This window comes from Echeneis naucrates, chromosome 8 (assembly GCF_900963305.1).
Source record: "Echeneis naucrates chromosome 8, fEcheNa1.1, whole genome shotgun sequence".
Taxonomy (NCBI): domain Eukaryota; kingdom Metazoa; phylum Chordata; class Actinopteri; order Carangiformes; family Echeneidae; genus Echeneis; species Echeneis naucrates.
In genome coordinates this window covers 1,268,142-1,289,749 of record NC_042518.1, presented here as the reverse complement: position 1 = coordinate 1,289,749, position 21,608 = coordinate 1,268,142, and the positions used below count along the sequence as shown (strand labels likewise).

At 44.3% G+C, this 21,608-nt stretch overlaps 1 protein-coding gene across 1 annotated transcript in view; it reads left to right on the top strand.

The window, feature by feature from the left end:
- Positions 1–21,608, top strand: part of LOC115047139 (RNA binding protein fox-1 homolog 3-like) — a 176,624-nt gene that overhangs the window by 11,192 nt on the left and 143,824 nt on the right. The window contains exon 3 of the mRNA XM_029507881.1: positions 7,964–8,057. Coding sequence (XP_029363741.1) covers positions 7,964–8,057 — 94 coding nt within the window. The remainder of the gene's footprint in view (positions 1–7,963; positions 8,058–21,608) is intronic.

Below are 21,608 nucleotides of genomic sequence, written 5' to 3'. Positions count from 1 at the left end.
GTCCCTCCATGGTTTTACATATTGACTTTTTAATTCATGGCCCTCAGTGCTGCATTGCTCTTGTTGTGCCGCCGCTGCAAGAACGCTCCGAGATCAGAGACGGATGTTGCTTGAGTGTAAAATTGACTTCAGGGCAGCATTTGACTTTATTTTCTTCTCTTTTTCTTCTTCTTCCTCTTCGTCTTCATCTTCTTCCTTCTTCATGCAACTGTGTGAGAGGGGGTGTGCGATTGTGCGTTTGTGTGTCTCCAGTTACACCCATGCCTCCATCTGTCTCCCTGATGGTGTGTGTCTGTATTCTCTCTTTAGGCCCGAGACAAAATAATGAAAATAAAAAAAAATTCCACCTCAGCTTCACATCACTGGGGCAATGAGTAAGTTTCCTCCTCGCTAATGTTCTCACCAAAATACAGCTCGGCCTCGGTAGTAATAATGTTTACAGCTCCTCCCAATAGCCAGTGGAGAATTGCCTGAACCTGTAACAAAGCTGTAACAGGAAATGGAGAATTTAAAGCCCCATAGAGTTACACGGTACCAGCAGCAAAACGTATAGAGTGCTTTATGGCATTCTGAAGACTGAAGGCTGTCTGTTTTATTGCGGCTCTTTTTCCGAAGAGTCCTCAGATCTGTTTTTAATTAAAAACCAGTTTTCTCGCCGGCTCTGAAAATTTCTGGAAATTAAAAGATAATAAAGAGAGTCTGAATTCTCTTTTGATAAAAAAAGAAAAAACATCACAGGATCTCACATCTTGTTTTAAACGTGCCGCTTTCATTTTTATATGAACAACGTGCACATTTAAAACATGAAGATAAAGTTGAAATGAAGACTTTAAACTCGAGACTGAGACCACAAAACTCATCAGAAAAACAATTACTGAGCTAATAAATCACAATTTCCCATCGACTTCAACAGAACCCGATGCTCATTAGATAGAATGCAGGTTTAAGGCTTCACTTCAACAGTCTGTGGCGTGTCGGGAGGCAGACAGCTTTATTTGTTTCGCACATTTGATCCAGAAAAGATATAAAAACGCAATTTGAAAATTCACCGTCAAAAATAAAGTGCAGACGAGACATGTAAAGATTGAGTTGACGGCAGCCGTTACAGGCCGGACAGGCGCCACCATAAAATTACAGCCGAGATTGTGTAACGGTCTGACAGTTGTGCGATGCCTTTAGGAGGCATCACACAGCTGCGGCGAACTTCATCACCACCAACCGTGAGCAACAGTTGGCTCCTCATATACGAACAATTAGAGGAAAATAAAATGACTGTCACTGCACCAACGTTTCACGCAGCAGCGATTCAATCATCCAATCGCGTACATGTGTCGGATCATAACACTTACGTCTTGATTACGGCGAGCGGCAGCTGCCAGCCAATCACTTTGTCTTTGCCTTGGCTGTTGACACTGAGATTCAGCCACGTACGTCTGGGGTTCCTCAGTGGAGAGCCGCACAGATCTATGTTGAGCTCACTGATTAATGGCTCTTCTCTCCATTTCAAACGACAAGCTGCCAGGGACTTTGGTTTTAAATTGTGCAATTAGTGATCTGGCATGCTTTGCTTGGCTTCAGTCAGACTCAAATCCCAGTCCAGGGCCTCACCGAAGCGCAGTCGACAACACATACTCCAGGAGCATTTGTCAGACAAATTCATCTGAGCCTCCACTTCCACTTTGCTCTCTGAGCACACTAACCTCCCGCAAATGTCAGCCAGACTATTTACTGTCTCACCGGTGGGTAAACAGTGGTGATCTGGGTTAGGTAGCACCAGATTTACAGTGATTCTTCTCAATCAGAGCAGATAATAATTCACTCTTCGTTTGCTTTTTTGTTTTTTAGCCCAACGCCCCAAAATGGCGCTGAGTGTGTGCTGCCCTCTGCCAAAACACTAAAGCACTCCTCCCATTCGCTCCATTAAAAGTTCCCTGCAGCCAGAAATGATCGATATATTTACATGTACAGTATCCACCTCGGACCGCAATGATGAATCTACATAATCTTGTTGGGTTTACTGCAGCGAATATATGAATTAGGTTACTCATTGTTATGTTGTAAAACTACAAACCGGCCACCTCCAGATCATTATGTTGGCTCAAAAATGAAACCCAGCTTATATAACATAATTATCGCTGCACTATATAAATATCTGAAGCTTGATAATATTGGGAACAGCTTAGATAATAGCCTTAATATTTAATTTCCCCCCTTGAAGCCACGGCCGGGTACATTAAAAGTTCAAGAAGAATACGGTAAAACTTGTCATCACCACCAAGATTCATTTGAACATGTATTTTTAATAGACTCTTGTAGGAGTCGAATTTCCACAGCTCTGAGAACTTCTCTCATTTCGGCAGTAGTTTGTTTCATGTCTAAAGCCGAGCATCAGGCGTCTACATCTGACCAGCTGGGATTTAATGTGCCTTGCTGATAGATGAAAAACTTGCTAAGTTGCAGAAAAAATATTCTGAATTATAAGTGCCCCCCTCCCCTCGTCTTCCTCCCCTCCTTCCTCGTCCTCTTGCATCCAGAAGTACAGCTGGATACTAAATATTATTTTTCAGGACGGAGGAAACGACAGTCATCTGCAGAAATGGCATCATCCCCTGTTTATCACTTTGCTCTATTTGCTGTGGTAATTAACTTTTTAATGCTGTTTTTTTTTTTGGTATCTATTACAAGCACTGTTTCTCTTTGTGTGTGTGTGTGTGTGTGTGTGTGATGATTGGAGACACAACAAACACAAGACCCACAGTTTGACACATTAAGGAGGCTAATTTCCCTCAGCAGCTTTTTCGTTCTGTTTCTGTGACAACTGTTTGGATCGTCCCGGCCCAGCGCGGCGTTTCCAACACGACATCCGTCCACAGCAGAGAGAGAAGGGCCTACAGTAGATGTCCCAGTTTTCAAATCTATGAGGGAGATTTTCTTTTCTCACTGATGATCGCTGCTCTCCCTCGGGGAGCCGGGGCTGTAAATGTTAACAACACAGAGATTTTTAGTCTGGCACAGACTGAAATCCCATCTCTCTCTGCCTATAGATGCTAAAGCTGTTTAATATGCTTTTACCCCTCCTGACTGCCACTGATGGAAAGTTACTCACTGCAAAGTCTCTCTGCTTTACAGCTACAGAGGGAAATACTGTACATTTACTCCAACACAGTCCCGGTTACTAATAAGAACATTTAGCTGATAAACCTGCTGCGTTAAATGATCACATCGGGCACTCACGATATTCAAAGTCCATTTGTTTGATTATGCTTTTGTCAAAACATTCGATTCTTATATTAGTCATCTGACCTTTGGTTTGTATGACATATACGTTGATACCACACTACTCTGGTTTTCATGGAAGTGTTTTCACTTTCTTTTAGGGTCATGATCCGATGACAGAATAGTGAACAGGTTTCTGTCTTTTTTGTCTCTCGTGGCATCACAAAGTTACACAAAGTCGTGACGGCTGGTTTCAAGGCCCAGTTTCTGAATCTGGGCTGCGGTCATATTAATAAAGAACCTAGACTTGGAGGTCTATTTTTAAACTAGATGGGACCTTTTATTGGACCACTTGGTGTCCATCCCTTGTCGTGCTGCGTGGGGAAATGAACTTGACCATAATACCTGACTTGTGGTTTGTGTGTGAACTCCAATCAGGATCCACAGCAGGTATCATCATTATTTTTTTTTTTTTCTTTCCTTTCATGACCGGGCCACAACAGGCACTGATCATATCCATTAATCAAGGAGCTCACAACACTCAGGCATTCAGGCAGACCACGGCCATTGTGCAGTATGATTTAATATCCAGAGCTGGAGTTGCGGGTGATTGAGGAATGGCTGCATGTTCCTCGCGGTCCCTCCATGGTAGTTTGCTCTTCTCCCAAAGCAAACACAGCAATTACAGACGCTGTCAGTCACTGTCAGATGTGGCATCGGTGATCAATCCGGCCCATTGGACCCAGGACATTAGACATGAACATACATGCAGGGGGGAGTTAAATCCTCCCCCAGCTCCCCGGCCGGCTGTTCATTCAGCTCCCCTCCTCTGGGATTGAATTGGGAATCCATTTTGTGTTGCAGGCTGCTGTTTCTCCCGCTATCTCTCAGGCGACATCTGTCCGTTTCAGCACAAACATTCCTAACTGTTGCCCTTCATAAATAAAGATCCGACGTTTCACACTTTTACACCCACAATTCTTGTGTCTCTGAGCACAGACATCCGATTTCTTTGGTTTTTTTCCGCCGTCTTAGAGAGAAGCCTTTTCTTTGCATTTTTTCAGGGCTGCCTTACATTCTGATACACCACCAATGTACCCAAATGTCAAGCGTTTGCAGTCTTTAAATTAGGTGAATTTTGTAACTTTAAGGGTCCATGCGCCGCATACTGAGAGCCCTGCATCCTGTCTGCACCTGTCGAGCACGCTAACAGTTTCCTTCTGTGTCCACTGACGATGCGTTCAGGCCCAGTCGAAACTGCATTTGAATGCAGAATAAACCAGGAGTGAGGACCGGGTCTGACATGGTCTGTATTTAATCCTGATCACCAGGCAACGTTTGTGGTTCAGTCTGTCAATGGTCTATTTTCCTCTAAATGGAGGCCATCAATTAAAAAATGAACATCGTGTTGTATTGAAGAAGACTTGAAATTACAGACTGAGACCATAAACTCATTAGGAAAACGTTTATAGAGCTAATAAATCAAAGGGAGAAGGAGGGACGTTTTCACATAGACTTCAATACAATCTGACTTCTTTTTACAACCAGTGATAACAGTGCCTTTCAACCCCCCCCCCGTGTTGTTAACACGCCCCCTGCATGATGGAATTGGGAGGAAATCAATAGCAGAAAGAGTAGAAAAGGAGAAAGAGACAAGTGCGCGGAGCAGAGGCACAAACGGCGACACATGATCAGAGAATAACTCCGGGGAGACGGCGAACACCGCAGATGGATGGACATGAGAGTATCTGAGGCCAGAGTTTTTCCTCTTAAGTGCGCAGTTATCACGGCGCCAAAGCTCAGAGGAGGAGGGAAAAAAAGGCAGATAATGGCCCCATTCTTAACTTTATTTCATGTTAACGTCTGTGCGTGTGCGTCACGAGCCCCGGTCGCCATCGCACAGAATAACAGATAAAGATCCATAACTGCGATGGCCGGTCTGGAGGAAACTTTGGGGTGAGGTGGGGGGGTGAGGGAGAGAGCTTTGTTAGGCTACGGGTTCTCCGCTCCTGCATGGGTAAAGAAACAGCCATACACACTGACCTCAGAGCTGTTGTTTAATCACCAGGGCATTTTAATGGCTTGTCAGAGTAATGAAATATGGTTGGAGGCTACCTGGTGCAAACATTACGATAAATCCCTCTCACACAAGCCTACGCAGGGCTTAATGGTTATAAATCATCACTTTGGGGAGAGAAAAATGACAGCTATTAAAATAATGAATGGGATGATTAATTTTTCACATTAAAGATTAAAAGCTATGAGAGGTATCATCAGATATTTGAGCCGCTGTAAACGTTTGAAAGTGAGAGCTTATTTTCTGCACTTTATGACGCCCTCCGTTTCTTCACTGTCATTCAAGTGTCTGCCTCCTTTTTTTTTTTAAATAAAAAATAAAAATGTCTTCTAGTTCACCATGTGCCGGCTGGGTGCGCCTGCCGACACAGGCATTCCTTACACCTAATTTGTGCTCTTGTAAAAGTGCTCTGAGGAAAAGCCTTGAAGAACACTCATTGCTTGAGGCAGTACAGGACCCTCTCAGCCTCTCTGCAGGGGCTCCTCAAGGCTCTCACCGACATTATTTCATACCTCTAAAGCTGTCATACCTATAGCCTTTCACAAGAAGAATAAGAAGAGCTGGCCAGAGGTAGTTTGCTCTGTGTTTTTATTTTTATTTATTTATTTTTTTTCCTTTTTGGCTCTTCTCGTCAGCTTCCCCAGCTGCATCTGTTCCGTTTTGCGAGCGAGGGCTGATTAGTCAACTTTCTGCTTGGAAATGCGTGTCGAAACAAAGACGGTATATAATAACACACGCTCACTGAGCTGGCATAAATCCCCATGTATAGACAAACTATGACAAGCTCCCTCCCTTCGTCAGATGGCCCCCAAGAGAAGGTGTGTTATTGCACATACATTCCTAATTCGGCTCTCACTTCCAGGGGACTCGCCGTGTTCTTCAGACATATATCACCCAAATTGCGAGGCAAAAGATTAGAGAGGAGAAGCATAATTAGAACATTAATAACCATACATGTTAGGGAACATAAGTAATTGAGTTTTTTATGATGAATGGGAATGTAAACAAAAGGCAGGAGAGTGAGAGGTTCAATTAGAATTTCAAAGCAGGGCTCTGTCTCAGCAGAGACGTGAATGTAGGCTTCTCCCACTGTTGCCCAATTATTTCTGTGTTCCCAGGCAATGATAGTATTGCTTGTCCATCTGCAGCCTTCAAAGGGATATTCAAATCGTCTCATTGAAGCAACGGCTCCATTTGTTGACAGAGAATAAATTGTTGGCTGGAATTTTTTTTTTTTAACATTATTTTATTAAATTTTTGTTGTTTTTTTTTTATTTTTTTTTTTCCGTCCGCTCACTGCAGAGCCAGGTATTTGTACAGCTAAAGTTATTTACAAAGTGGTGGGAAATTTAAACGGCTCCTCTGGCGTTTCCGCGCGGTTCGTTTTCTGTCTTTATTGTGTGTGTTGTTTTTTTTTTTCCTGTTTTTATTTCACATGCTGTCACTGGAGACGCTTGTGATGGCCACCCACACCTCCTTCATGTTCTTCCAGCTCTTTTTTTTTCAGTCTGCTAAAGATCCAGGGACACCAAATAAAAGACCACTGAAACAAAATGGCCACCTTAGCTGCCCACTTATATCTCAACCCTCCCCTCTCGAATCAATTCTGACATTTCATTCTGGCCTTGTAGAAGGTAATGGTGCATTCAGAGGTCCTTACCGATAATGTTGGAACGGTATTGGTTGGTTTCTTTGGCCGGACCTACTGTAACCTCTGCTGTAGGATGGTTTCCGCTCGTCTCCGTCTCCCGTCGTGCTGTTTCCCCACCCAGACTGAGACGTCGGTATTTACCGGTTCAAATATGTCTTTTGGCACATGTGGGAGCAGCGTTTTTCATTTTCTGTTAACAAGTAACCAACCAGTGTTTGTATTTTCCTCCCACTCTAGTGTTCACACAACATGAAATGAAAACACCCTTTTAAGTCAGCTAGTCAATATGCTGTTTCTAATATATTATTTACTGCCTATGGGCTGTATATCAGAATGCACTAAACAACTGTTTCAGTTTTGCAGTCATAATCATGTAGAGAGAAATCACAGAGCCAGATGTCTGGCCCTCATTTTGCAGCATTTATGTTTTCCTCTGAGTTTATGTAAAATTCATCCTTCCCTGTTTTATTTATTCCCCCTTTTTCACAGACTCAACAATTAGTCAATTCCCAATCAACAAGAGAAAAGAAATTGCTTTTAATTACTTTTGATAAATGACAAATTGTGTTGGCATGGCTCCCTGCAAATGCTTAATCAGGTGCGGGGCGGGAAGGGAGGAGGATACTGGGAGAAGGGATTTCTGCTGGGACGAAATCAATGCGCGTTCTCTGCGGTTCACCGGCTGGGGTTCTGGGCCGGAGCCAACCTGAAGCCTGCAGAGACACACAAGTCAGCAGAAAAGCCACCCGCTGCACGACAACGGCCGCACAACTGAGGCAAAAAAACGACCAGTGGGTGTCGGTCATGTGTTGTTGTTGCAGGGAGGTTGTCGCATTGTTGTAGCTGTGCTTTAGTAAAATCCTTTTCTGATAAGAGCTGGTCAGATATCCAAGTTATTGTGTAGTTCTTTCATAATGAAATTGTACACACACACACACACACACACACACACACCCTCGTCATTTCTCTACCACAAACTGCCCTTCAACAGCAGTTTTGTGTTTTTCTTTTTTCTGCAGAGTTCGTCAGCACCTGTGGCAGCAGCAGCGAGTCGAGAGACCCAGCTTCAGCCCAACCGGCTTTACCTGTACATGGAGACCCCCAGCTGGGCAGGTGAGTCTCTTTCACCCCCCCGTCTGCCTGTCTGAGCCTGAAATTACAACCGGTCCTCCCTCAGGTGTGCTTTACTTCAGCCATGGTGGAAAGGTTTCTGCTTCAAATGATATTCCGCCCGCTTAAATCATTTCTCTTCATGACTCTCCGTCTTTAACTGCTGTTACATCAACTCTGAGGGCAAAGACGCCTTTTCTTTTTGGTCCTTTCTGGAACACAAATCTTTGGTGAAAATTCAGTGTTTTCAGAGCAAACAACTTCATTTCCAATCTGAAACTATAAAATATATAAAATATCTGATGAGCTGTAATGAGAGCCACAAAAAGATCACTTACCTGCAGCCTCTCCTGAAATGAGAAATCCAGCACTTTGGACTGTTATATCTCCTGATGTTTATATCCATCACTATCAAATTGAAATATTTGCTGAATATCATCCCTGACTAATGTCTTGTATCATATTTTCTGCTGTCTGTCCTGAATCTGTATCTGGAAAAAACTAAACATTCAGGTTTGTGACTGATCTATTGAACAGCAGTCTGGATGAGAGTTTTCACTTTCTTCAGTTCTGGCATTTTTGTTTTTACCTATTGAAACTTTAGGCGCTCTCTTTCGGCCATGTTGGTTTTTTGAGGCCAGTAGAAGCTGTTAGCTGAGGAGGAGTGAGGGCTCAGTGCTGTGTCCTGATTGGGCAGTTGGGTTTCGGGAACAGTCTGACTTCTAAAGGTCATCAGCCATTTAAAGACGGTTGGCGGTCTCGTCCTGTCTTATCAGGAATATCGGATTTTGGATCTGTTAAGGTGGACTCTGCGACACGTCGGCGTGGTTCTTTGAGCGTCCCCGGCGTTCCCAGCTGTCCTCACACGAGAAGGCAGACGCCGCAGAGTTTGAGGAAAACGGCTTCACGCCCTCTCGCCCGTTGACGCGCCCTCGCTGTCATAAAAACCTGTATGTATGCGCGCCTTACTCTCCCCTATCCGGCCATATTGTGCTAATGTGCGCTGGTTAAGTAGCGGAAGACTAGAGAAAGACTCTTATCCATATGCCTGAGAGCCCAGGAGCTGACGTGATCTCTCCCCAGATGGAGCCCTCTTCCTCCCCACCCGTCCTCCACGGAGCCATATAGCAGGTGGCCGTGAGGATCAATGGGCCTCCGCCATTACCTCCTCTCCACTTCACATCTCCAGCCTCATCTCCAGGGGGGGCCCGCGGGGCACGTGGCGTGTCTCGCCGCAGCACACCGGGAGAAATAGGGACGTTTTCCATTAGTCTAATTGCTCAGTTATAGTTCTATATTATTGCCGTGATCACCACTGTGGCTTTGGTAATGATGGACCTCCCGTGCCCCCACGTATAGCTGGTGGGTGTTATGTCTCCCCTGTCACTGCCCGTTGGACCTCCGGTTGCAGCGGGTGTAGGAGGAACTTAACGGCGAGAAGAAAACAGGGCGGATAAACAAAAAACACAAAGAGAGAGAAAGAGAAAGTGCTCTCAAATGTTTTAATGAAAGACTTTCATCAAAATGGCTCGGCTATTTACATTCTCAACAGGTGCAGCGTTGGGCTGATTTATGGAATAAACACTGGAGTTCCAGTGCTTGTTCATTTGCCTCTACTAAAAACTGGCAATATGGGGCTAATTTGCAATAATTTGCTGCTGCTGTGGCCACTGGTTAAGAATGTTGATATAATCATGATATAATAAGAAAAATGAAAATGAGTTTTTCATGTAGTTCAGGCCCTGTCAAACACTGCTCACAGTCTCGCTAAATGATAATTACATTCCTCAAGCATAGTATTACATTTTCCTCTCTCACATGGACTTTGTTCACGGTAAACGGGGGGTATTATTTTCATTTTAAGGCGATATGACCGGTATTATTCCCCCCACATCTGAGCTCCCTCAGTACAGTAGAAAAGCTCCCTCCTTCCATCAGCGATTACACGAGGAGTCTTCCATCCAGTCAGCAGATGAGGTGAGGATTATAATGAACTCGTTTACCCTCAAAGACGCTGCCTTTCTTCGTTCTGTTTATAATATCCCATTTGCATAGCCCAGTCTCTCATGATGGAGACGGCGGAGGAGCTTTGGTTTAAGCTGCGCTGGACTAATCGGTGCTGAATATTTCACAGCTGACCCGTAGCAACTCGCTACAGGTCGGCACATAAAAGCCGCTTCCTGTTTTGGATTCTCTCTCATACAGTTGGATTGTTGCTGATTAATTCGCTTTTTATTCCTTCGAAGGAGAAAATCCTTGGCCATCATCCGTCTCTCTCTCTCTTTTTTAATTCAGTTCTTTCTTCTTCTTTTTTTTTATACAGGTGTGAGTATTGATCTTTGCCTTTGCTCCAGGGGAGTGTGTTCACTTAAAAGGCCCACTGATGTTGCAGAGCTTATTAAACAAATAGGCCAGAGAACAAGGCCACAATCTCTTTGAATCGCGGCGGAGGTTGCCTGTCTTAAAGCGCCGCTGTATCAAATATGAAATGCTCCGCTAACAAGGTGTGTAATCTATTTTAATCAGATCATATTTTATGAAACAAGGAGAAGGTTGAACTTAAGTAAGAGAGAAAGATGGAGATTCTGGGGGTTGGTTGGGGGATTGTATTTTGAAATTGGATGTGACGGCCGGGGACCATGACTCGATTTTACATGCATGGCTCTATAATGAAGCCACGCCAAATGGTCAGTTATGGTTAACTTTAGGGGGGAGCCGGAGACTTGCTGTAATGGGAGGCTAATTCAGGGCCTATAACGCCTTGACAGGCTGCAGAGCAGGGCTGGAATATGGAGAAGGATGTACGTTGGAGTCTCCGGGGCTGAAGCAAAGGTCCGTATTTGTCTGCAAATTACCAGCTTGCCTGAGGATATAACGGGGGTCAAGCGTTACAGTGTGCAGCGCCGGCGTAACCACAACGCAGGAGACGCACACACTCACACGCAGACACTCATCGGCTCGCTCAGATCACGTGTTGCGCAGGAGTGACTTCATGTTGTCATCGCAATTCAGGCCATGATCCTTTTTATATATCTTTACACCCAAGTTCATAGGCGAGAGTTTTCAATCACACTGCCTTTTTTTTTTTACTCTTGCACCATAAATTGTTTCAGATCCTGTGACACCAGACTTGGTTATGAATATATGAATACATATATGTATACACTCAGAAGACCTTAGGAAGCGCCACCAGTCAAACGGAGTAATGGATAGGGGAGATATTATACACCGCTCTGGGAAGCACCACTTGTTCGCAAAGCTTTGCCCGGATTTGAATGATCACTGGAAAACATCCAAACATCCAAATGTACGTCCACAGCGCTAACAGACACATTAAATCTGTGTTTCATGCCGAGGCCTTCTCTCTCCCTCCCTCTTGCTCTCCCGTTCTGGAAAAAAACAAAACCCTCTGCAGTTATGGTAAATAATCAGGGAGATATTATATACTGCTCCGGAGAGATCCACTTGAAAGGAAATCTCCTCCCAGATTTCACTGATAACAACACTTAATAGAAAATCTTTAGCTGCAAATGTCTGCCCACGTACTAAAAAGCTGGTTGAATGTTTATATTTTGAAATTAGAGTTGACAGTATGATATGGTGTAGTTCCTGTTCTGCCTATGCTCCGACTGCATATATTAATAGATGCCTATTAATAGACGTTATTCACTGCTGTGGGAGACAACACTTGTTAGAGAAGCTTCCTGCAAAAGAGGCCAAAGAAATTCCCTGGATATTAAACGCTGAAGCGACGCTAAAAGGAATCATTTAATGCACAAAAATGTTTTAAAATAAATAAATCAAGTTGTCGTATAGTGTAGTTCCTTTTCTGGGATGTTGTGGTAAAGGCCCTGGAATTAGACATTTTTCGGGCCTGTGTGTGTTTTCCGAGGGCCCCGTGCCGCCGCCAGAGGGTGATGGGGGGGGAGAGGAGAAGGAGCAGAGAGAGGAAGAAGGAAGAGGAGGGGTGCCTGCATCTTTAAAAGCTAGATGGAGTGAGGGAGCGGGGCGGACGGGTGGCTGGCAGAATTGTGCTGACGGCAGGGCTTTGGTTCAGAGCATGCCCATTAGAGGGAGCCATAAATCCTGGGCTCTCTGGGCCGGGCTGTGTCAGCAGTCCACTGAATGAATTGATTTTAAACGCCACTGAAAAAAGAGAGAGAGAGAGAGAGAGAGAGAGAGAGAGAGAGTGACTATTTAATTCACCCTCCGCCAGAAGCCCACACCCCGTTCCACCCCGCTTCTCAATTCAGGACTGTCGTTGAAAAGGGGGAGGAGAGAAGTCTAGAAACACTGAAACTGTCACCAGCAACAAGCCGAGGGCTACGCGGCCCCCGTGCCTTTTGATTTAAGCAGGAGGGAAACCACACCAACCAAAGGCATAATCTCAAATTCCATACAGCATTTGTTTCTCTCCCACCCCTCTAATTTACCCCCTCAACCCCTCTCCTTTTATATCTGCACAAGAGAAATGAGACATATCATAAAGAAAGAGGAGGGAAGGAAAAAGAAGGGTGGGGGGCGCCGCTGCATTTGAAATTCAAATGTGTTGGATTTTGAAATTGATGTATGTGTTTATTCATTTACGAGCAGCATCCATGTGTGCATGCATTTATATATTATCAGCAATGAAAGAGCTGCACAGAAGGCTCGCAGCCCATCTCTCTCTCTCTCTCTCTCTCTCTCTGCCCCCCCGTCTTTGTTTCTTCCTTCAGCTGCGGCTGCAGCGTTATGTTCAGCTTCACAAAAAATATGTCTGTAAATAGACACACATTAAATTGTGCATGAGGACTGTTTCTTTTTTTTTCATGTAAACACATTTAGCATCTGCACTAACTTTCTGTTTGTCACACTTTATACCCACGCCACGCCAACACCTCTCCCCCTCTCTGAGTGTGTGTGCGTACCTGTGGGAGTGTCTTCAGACATTGTGATTGTGGTGGTGGAGTGTGAGTGCTGTGCTGCATTCGTACAGCATTACAAAGAGAGCAGTGCTGCCGGAGCGTGTGAGGCCGAGCCGAGGACACCGAACCTGCAGGAAGGCTGATGAGACGCTAAACGAACCCTCGAACACAAAAAGAATATTTCTGTCACTCCTGGAGAGACAACAAGTTAAAGCTTTACGTTGTCGCTGACATTAAGTCCACCATGTTGCATGTTTCCATTAATATCATCTTAACATCTTAATATGTGCATTACCTCACATTATTCAGAAATCATTTTTTGTCTTTTATTTTTGGCCATTAGAGGGCAGACACACCCAGCAGACCCTGAAAATAGCACACATACCTTCTGACACGTGGACCGAAGAGAGGCCCGACTCCTGTAACAATAAGACGAGTATCTTTAAAAACTAAAACTGCTGATTCATCAGAGCTGTACCGCAAAACCAAAGCTCTGTTTATCCGTCCATTCTCATCCTCCATCTCTGATCGTGACCTCTGGAGTCACGTCTCTTCGTCGGACGCTCCTATTGGCTCCGGTTGATGATGTCACAGCCAATCAGAGAGTCTCTGGATCAGTCCTGTATGTTTCTGAGTTTATTGTGTTGACAGAATAAAGACAATCAGATATTTGGAGCTGATATTTCATCATTAATGAGCAGAACTCCTGCTCAGATAAACACGAGGAACTTTTCTTTGGAGAAGGAAACATTCCTGTTACAGAGAACAGAATCTTTACTGGGCCACAGATGGAATCAGCTGATTCTGGACAGGTGGAAATTGGAGAAAATGACAAATTTATAAGCAAAAACACAAAGAAACATTTCTTTTGTTGACTCTTGATAAATGATGTCCTTCAACTGTTTGGTTTGTTGGTGTTGACGGGAGGAAGGGGAGGTGGTGCGGTGTGGTGTGGCGTGGTGCGGCGTCCTATCTGGCTCATTACGCTGTTTAAAGAGCCGGCGCCTCCGAATCACCTGCCCAGCTCCACGCTTCAAACAAGCTCAGCCACCAGGGATCATACATCAACTTCCCCATCACTCCCCCCGGCTTCACTTTTTTCACCACTCACCTCCGAGCGCACAAGTCCCACACACAACCCGCCCAGAACAGAGAGCATCGCCGGCTGAATACTGATGTCACGCCTGCTACAGAAAGAATAATAAATTAGTTACAAAGCAGCCGTATGTTGTTGTGTATGTGATCATGAATTTAATTGAATGCTTCCAGTAGACTCGCAGCGTGCGGGGCCTAGTTTGTGGCCTCAGCACTCCTAATGCATGGCCCTCGCATGTAAAAAGTACACTTCTTCATGCCTAATTACCCATGGGCTAAGGCATGAAGAGGACTCGCTGCATATTACTATAAAGATTGCGAGGATATTTCACTTTGAAAAATGGCAAAGCACACAGGACTAAGGGCTTGATTACAAGGAGTGGGGCACACAGCCTCTACATCTTCCTTCCCTCATTTCAATTATGGCTGACTGGAGGCACGGCACCGCCACCGTCCTCAAATAAAACTAAAATATGATAAAGCTGGAATATCAGGACTGCTGCCGGCCTCGAGCCATGTAAGGCGCAGATACCCGGCACGTAATTACAACATTTGCCAATATTTTTTTGACGAGAGGTTCAACGTGTATGTGAGTGGAGGGGTTCTTCATGACACATGATAAAAAGCACATTTCATTTCTCCTTCTCCATGGATAACAGGAGACGTGCATGCACGTATGTGAAAGTGGAGGAGAGCTGCGTTGCTTTTAAGTTACAGGATCATTACTCATGTGTGAGATGCACGAGCTAACAGAGACGATGTGCTGTCATAACGCCGGAGGGAAGGCAACAGAAAAGCAGGAAAGACTCCGTTACGTGTTGGTGTGTTTGAGTACCCCATAAAGAACATCACCTCAACAATCCAGACAGCTCTAAGCTTTTTTTTTTTTCCCCAACAGGGGTACAGAGAAAGGTGCTTTGCGGCATATTTTCCATTCCACTCGTGTTTGCCCTTTTAAACACTGCCCTCCGTGACCCCCCACAGATGGAGGCGATGTGTAATGTGGCCGCTTTCACACCGTGACGCCCCGACAAGGTGGATCTCCTCTGGTGAACCAGATCCCTCGGTGTCCTCGGCGCCCAGAGCAGCCACAGTTCACCCCCGCTTCCCAACCTTTTTTTTCTGTTTTTACGTCAGTGTTAATAACAGTCCGGCATGGTCGCCTTGCCCCCGGCGCCACGTGGGGTCAACGCTCTGAAAATCCAAAGGAAATCCCCCTACGATGTGCAGCATCTCCCGCTACACTGGGAGCATGAGAATGAATGCAAATTGACGGAGGATTTGCAATGAATGTAATCTATCTTAGCACATTTTAAATTTAAGCGTTAATTGCTTTGAGAATAGTCTTGGTTCAAGTACCGCTTGTTTGTCAAGCTACGGCTTATAACAAAAACAATTTAGCTATTAAACTTTGCAAAAAAAAAAGCAAAAAAAAAAACACACACACAAATGTTTATGAAATGTGTGATTTGAGAGCTGACATGTCAACTCTCAGCAGAGTCATTTCAGTATTATCTCTTTATAAATCCTCTCTGAGGACGATGAGGCGCTCCAAATGATTAGCACCAGTGTGGCCCTTAAACAGAAGTATTTGCTTGTTTTTGCACTTTCTTCTTTTTTTATTTTGCAAATATTGAATCAGTTTAAAGAGAAAGAAAGTAGTCTGTTTTCTAACGTGAATCTTTTTCTTTGGTGTGTGATCCATTTTTGGAAGGCGTTCCTCTGAAAGTCCATAATACATCATCCCATATCATCCTGTAGATCTGATCTTGTTCATCAAATGTGAAAAACAACTGAAGCCTTCTTGTCTTCCTCGAACATGATTTACTGGACTCTGGGCTCTTCAGATAAAAAAATCTCTTTTCTTTTTCTTTTCCTCTTTGAGACTGTTGAAGTAGCTCCAGCACCTGCTTTTCAAAGCGAAAGGAGGAAATGTTACGCACGGGGAAGGAAGCACCTCTCTGCAGCAAAAAAAAAAAAATCAAGAACGAATCCGCCCCCTTTTACTCGTCAACAGTGTGGGGGGATTCAATCAAAATCTGCCCTGTGACCTGTTATCCGAGAAACAAACAGCCGGCAGAGTCTCCAAAGACCGAGGCCATCAGAGGAGGGCGGCTCGTGTGCAGGCTTAAACCGTAGCACCTCTCTGAAAGCTTCCATCATAGAAAAATTGTGAGTTGTCGCAGTGGAGAGTGACTAGCATGGCGGTACATTGATACATCGATGCAGTGACCGCCTTGGACAGTGCAGTAAAAGTGCTGAGGTTGAAATTAAGCTGTTATCTCTGGCATGTATCACTAGGGAGGCAAGAAGCAGTGGTGCAAAGGCAGCAGCCTGTTTGCTTTACTGTTATTGCCTCTGCACGTCCGTCCTCTTCCGGCTCACCTCATGTCACAGTTTAAAATGCAAGTTTGGTGATCTTTAATGTTTAGAGAAGTATCTCTTCCTGTTTTTCTTTTCTTTGTACAAAAAAAAACCAAACAAATCGATCCACTTAGTTAAAAAAATTAATTAACAACGCTGCATGTAGCATTTTAACATCAATAAAACATTACCACCTTATTTTAAGAAATTGGTGTAATTGCCGGAAATAAACAAGGCAATCGCTGAGAAAATTGGTGGTCTGATCCTGTCTGAAAGCGGCATTTTACTCTGTGTGAAGACCTAATTATTTTAGATTTTTACTTACTAAAAGTGGAATTTATTTTTGTTTACTTCAGACATGAGGAAGCAGGTCAACGCTGTATTCAAAAAATGGAAAAGTTGGCATTTTTGGGGGGATTGTAGTTTAATTAAGACTTTTTTACTCAGATGAAATCTGGTGCAGTCCTGGTCGTATGTGGGCTTCATTTGCTGTAATGTGATTAGAGTCTCGTTGCAGCAAGGAGCAACACAAATGTGTATCAGAGTCATTAAATCATGTTAACCTCTGCTGATAAAAAGTATTTTGGCGAAACCTAAAATAAGAATCCTTAAGAGATCGCAACTTCTTCTATATTTACCTTTTGTCTCGATACATCCATCTTGGTGACACTGATTATCTCCTACTGTCAAAATTCATTTCCCTCACCGTCGGTTCGCTGTTTGTCATGCTACCATCAGTATTTACTCCAAAATACAAACCTGCTGCTTTTAGAAGTTTTCTGTTGGTGCAAAGCCTAAAACTGTTTGATTAATAAACAGCTTTTTCCTCATTTCTTATCTTCCTATAAGAAAAGCCCGGAAGTGACGCGGCACTAACTTACAGAAGCCAGAAACACTTTTCACGGTGTGATCTAGAGGCTATAATAGTCCCATTTGTTCACAAGTGAGGTAAACAAATGCATCACAATTAATTTGACAGTGATGCATTAATGTCCAAAATGCTGCACATAGTTCCTTAAAAAAAAAAACAGTTTCATTGCATATTATCATAAAGCAGACAGTGAGTAATGCCCCAAAGGCGAGGCAATTGGTTGGCATGTCAGAGCAAAAATAATGACAAAAGTCAACAGATCAGTCTTTAAGTACAGGGCAGCGATGCCATCCCTCAAAATTTTGGATCTCAGTGTGTTCAGATTTCCCAAATTAAAAAAAAAAAACAAAACATGAAGGGTATGATGTTTGGCGGATCCCAAGATAAGTTTCCTCGTTAAAAGTTGGGGACGTTCGTACGTCATGTTTGTCTCCCTCCGGTAGCAGCCAGAAAGGGGAACATAGGTGGAGGCGCCGGCTCTGTCATGCTGCGCTGACAAACCCATGAGTAATCTGGTGCATGATAAACAGAGGGTCGAGGTGTCACCAGAACACCTCAGCGACTGGCACGAGGGTAATTACTCTTCCTGCGTGGGTGCAACTCAAAATTTTTGAACCTTTTCTTTCTCCAATCATAGTTGATGGATTGAGTGGAAGAGGGCGATCATCTGGTTCTTAGCAGGCTCACTGAGCGTGGTAGGCCTCTGTTGATTAATGATATCTGCTGCAAGTCACCAAAAGCGGAAATTAAGTATTTCTGTTTAAATGTAACATTTGTCTCCTTTGCTGGTGTTGAGAAAGGCATTTGTCAAAATCCCCCGGCTTTGGCGAAAGGTGGATTTCCTCTGGGAGCGCGCCGGGAATTACTCCCCTACTTTCACATTAATGGCATTCAGTGTTCCTGTTTTATACCTTGAATCTACTTTTCACCCTTTCACCTTTACAACGTATTTTGAATATGGATTCGTTCACTTTTTAAAAACCCTCAGCGGCGTGACAGGCGGGGATTAAACATGTTGCAGAGAGACGAGGAATGACCTTGGCTCCATGAGGGGAAACGGGTCCTGATGGCGAGCACATGGGAGGGGCTCTGGTGGCTTCACCGGTTGAGTTGGGTTACCCTTTGTGCTGATGTTAATGCCCCGTTGTGCTGGAACAGAAGAGACTCCGGCTTCTGAGGAGACTAATGGTTACAGGGCCTGGCCATCGTCCAGTGCTGCCCCAGCCACTGCCTCTCCCCGTCGCTGGGATATCATTACCTCCAATGTGTTACATCAGACTCGCTTGGTCAGGCTCTGAAACAGTCAATACTCCACAATTTAGAAAATCAGCCAAGTTTGCAGAAACAAAGAGGCAATATCGGAAATAAAGACGGATATATAATCTGACGCCAGGCATTTCTTCATGCCGGGTGAATTATTTGTTGTCCGGAAGGTGGGGACGTGGAAGGAGCCAGGGATCTGTCAGGGGTTAGAGGAGCTGGTCAAACGGCCTGAATAAACGTGCAAATCACAGCACCTAACCACTGACCCTCCCCGTCTTATACAAGCAGCCTCTACTTTTTCCATCAATGGAAATCTAATTGCTTGAAAAGCGATCAATGGAAACTAAATTGGTTTTGTGTGGAAGCGCACATGGAATAAGCTCTGAGCCGTTTTAATGTGTGTTGGTTTTGCATCTTAAATCACGGTAATATTTTGAGCGGGCCTCTGCTCTCTGGAGGGGGAAACTTTGGTAGTGTCGAGACACCGGGGAGGAGGCACTCAATCAAGCTCCTAATAAAAATCACAGGCTTAATTGTTTTTCCAAACTCATAAATCGTCCGGCTTAATGGGTTAATATTAAGACTTATACAGGGACGATGTGGTGCTTGTTTCAGAGCAGCCGGGAGCTCCTCGTTGTGGAGCTGCGACCACTGATAACCCTCTAGTGATCTGATATGACTAATCCCCTCTAATCCTTAATACACTCCTTAACATGCTCCTAACTGACAGCAGTCGATATGGGTGCACTTCTCTGTCTTATCGCTGATCTCTTTGTCTTTGTACACTCTGCAGCGAATTTTGCTGCTCCGCTCACCCTTTTTTTTTTTTTTTTTACTGCCGATCTCTGGCACATCTGCATAAGTGTCACACATTTTAGCTGTGAGTGTTTCTTGATAAGCAAAGGGTTGATCAGAGTGTTTGAAATTGCACAGATTTGCAGGGTTACCAAAGGGCTTATGGAGGAGGCGGGGGGGTGGGGGGGGTGTAGCAGAAAGACAGGGCCTTTTTCTGTACCACAGTATCTGAAACTGCTGCTCCCGTCCGCCCCATTTTCCCTTTCCCGCTCCCAGCGGACAGCTAGATGGACTGCGCAGGAGGTTGGGATGTGGCTGGTGCCCGCCGATCGTGTAGCCTTACCCGGGAAAGAACGGTCCCAGCAGAGTAATTTATTGACAGCATTGAGATGTGTTTCTGGCCAGGTGCTTCTCTCAGCCATCCCTCAGATGCTTATCTATCAGTTATCAGTGCAGACAGAGCACAGACTCAGGTTGTATTTCTGTCTGCTATTGTAATTACATTGTAATTGATCCAAGGGTGTGCTTTGCAGTAACTTTGGAAGGGCTTTCCTTTTCTTTTGTTATCTGGAGCGAAGAAACGTCGGCGTCGAACCCTCTGAAGCTTTTTATACCTTCAGCCCATCAACAGGCAGAGATGGAGCCGATGAGGGCTTTTTTTTTTTTTTTTTTTTCTGGGTTGTCCATCCGTCCATCCGTCCATGAGTCGGTATCTCAGAAACACCTGGAGGGACTTTAATTACATCCAGCAAAAATGTCCAGTTTGATTGATTGGAACTGATTAAGATTTAAAGTTCAAAGGTCACGGTCACCGTGAGATCATAAAACATCGCTCAGGCCATAATTCAAACATTAATATGCTAATTATGACAAGATATCACTGAAATATCTCCGGGGATAAAAAGATGGAGAGGTTTTATGTCCAAATGGTCGAAGGTAAACTTCACCGTGACATCATAATGTTCCTCAAATACAAACCATTTATCCTGTTCCACGCTCCAACAGTTGAGCTCTGAACCTGAACCCTAACTCAGAAACACCTGGAGGGACTTTAAATAAAAACGTCCCGTTTGACCCATTTGAATCAGATGGTCAAAGGTCAAAGGTCACAGTCACTGTGACCTCACAAAACTTTGTTTCAGGCCATAATTCAAACATTTATATGCTAATAATGACGGAATTTCATCCAAATATCTACTAGGATGACCTGTTAAAATGATCCTATGTACAAGAGGTCAAAGGTCAGTTTCACCACGGCATCATAATGTTCTTTTTTTTTTATTGAAGACCATAAAATGGAGATGCAAAAAGGAATTTTATTTTAAATAAAACTGAAAACACTCATCAGAAATCCCAGACAGAAGTGCTTACATGTCAATATCTGCTTTATTGGAATGAATGTTGATCCTGTAAATCCGACAGCGTGTCTTTTTCAGTCTACGTGCCGTCACTCCTGCGACAACAAACAGCACGCTTGGCGTATCATTCCAATCACGCATATTAACCAGCCCTCACCTCCCATCAATCTTCCCCACCGCCATTTTGTAACTGATGCTGAAATGATGTTATAAATGATGTTTGAAAATATCCCCACGCCGCCCTGCATCAGCAGTCTGAAGGCCTATCAGATGTTCTCCGCACACATCTGTGAGCTGCATTCACCTCCGGGAAATTAGCAATCAACCTTTTACCAGCCAACACCTGTATAAGGAACACAACAGACCCCCCCAACACACATCCAGCCGCTCATAATGTCAGGTCACACACCCCACACACCCGTTGTGTTGGAAATGTTATTGTTCTGTTGATAGTAATTTTACATTGCTAATCACTGTCGTGGCATGTAATTTGCATGCCGGCTCCTTCTGTGTACTAACGACCGCCTTAAAGCGTGCCCAAACCATCTGAAAGCAGCGCTCGTCCACGCCGCTGCAGCTCGTGAAGCTCTTGTGCAGTCTAATGTAAGTATGCACGCTCTCCCTCATGATCCCTCATTTATCATTTTGACACTGGCTACTTTTTTGAAGTGGAGAAAAATGTTGCAGTCAGCTCTTCCTTTGGTCTCGGAAAATATGTGCGAATGAGCGCATGTGTGTTGCACGTGCACGTTTTGAACTGCTTGTGGAAGATAGAGGAAGAAGAATGTGTGTGTGTGCGCCTGTGCGTTATTGTGTATTTGTGTGAGTGCATCAGTATGATTAAGGAGCATGGGAACATGGCACTGGCTATTTACTGCTGATAAACCAGAGTGTGCATATGCTG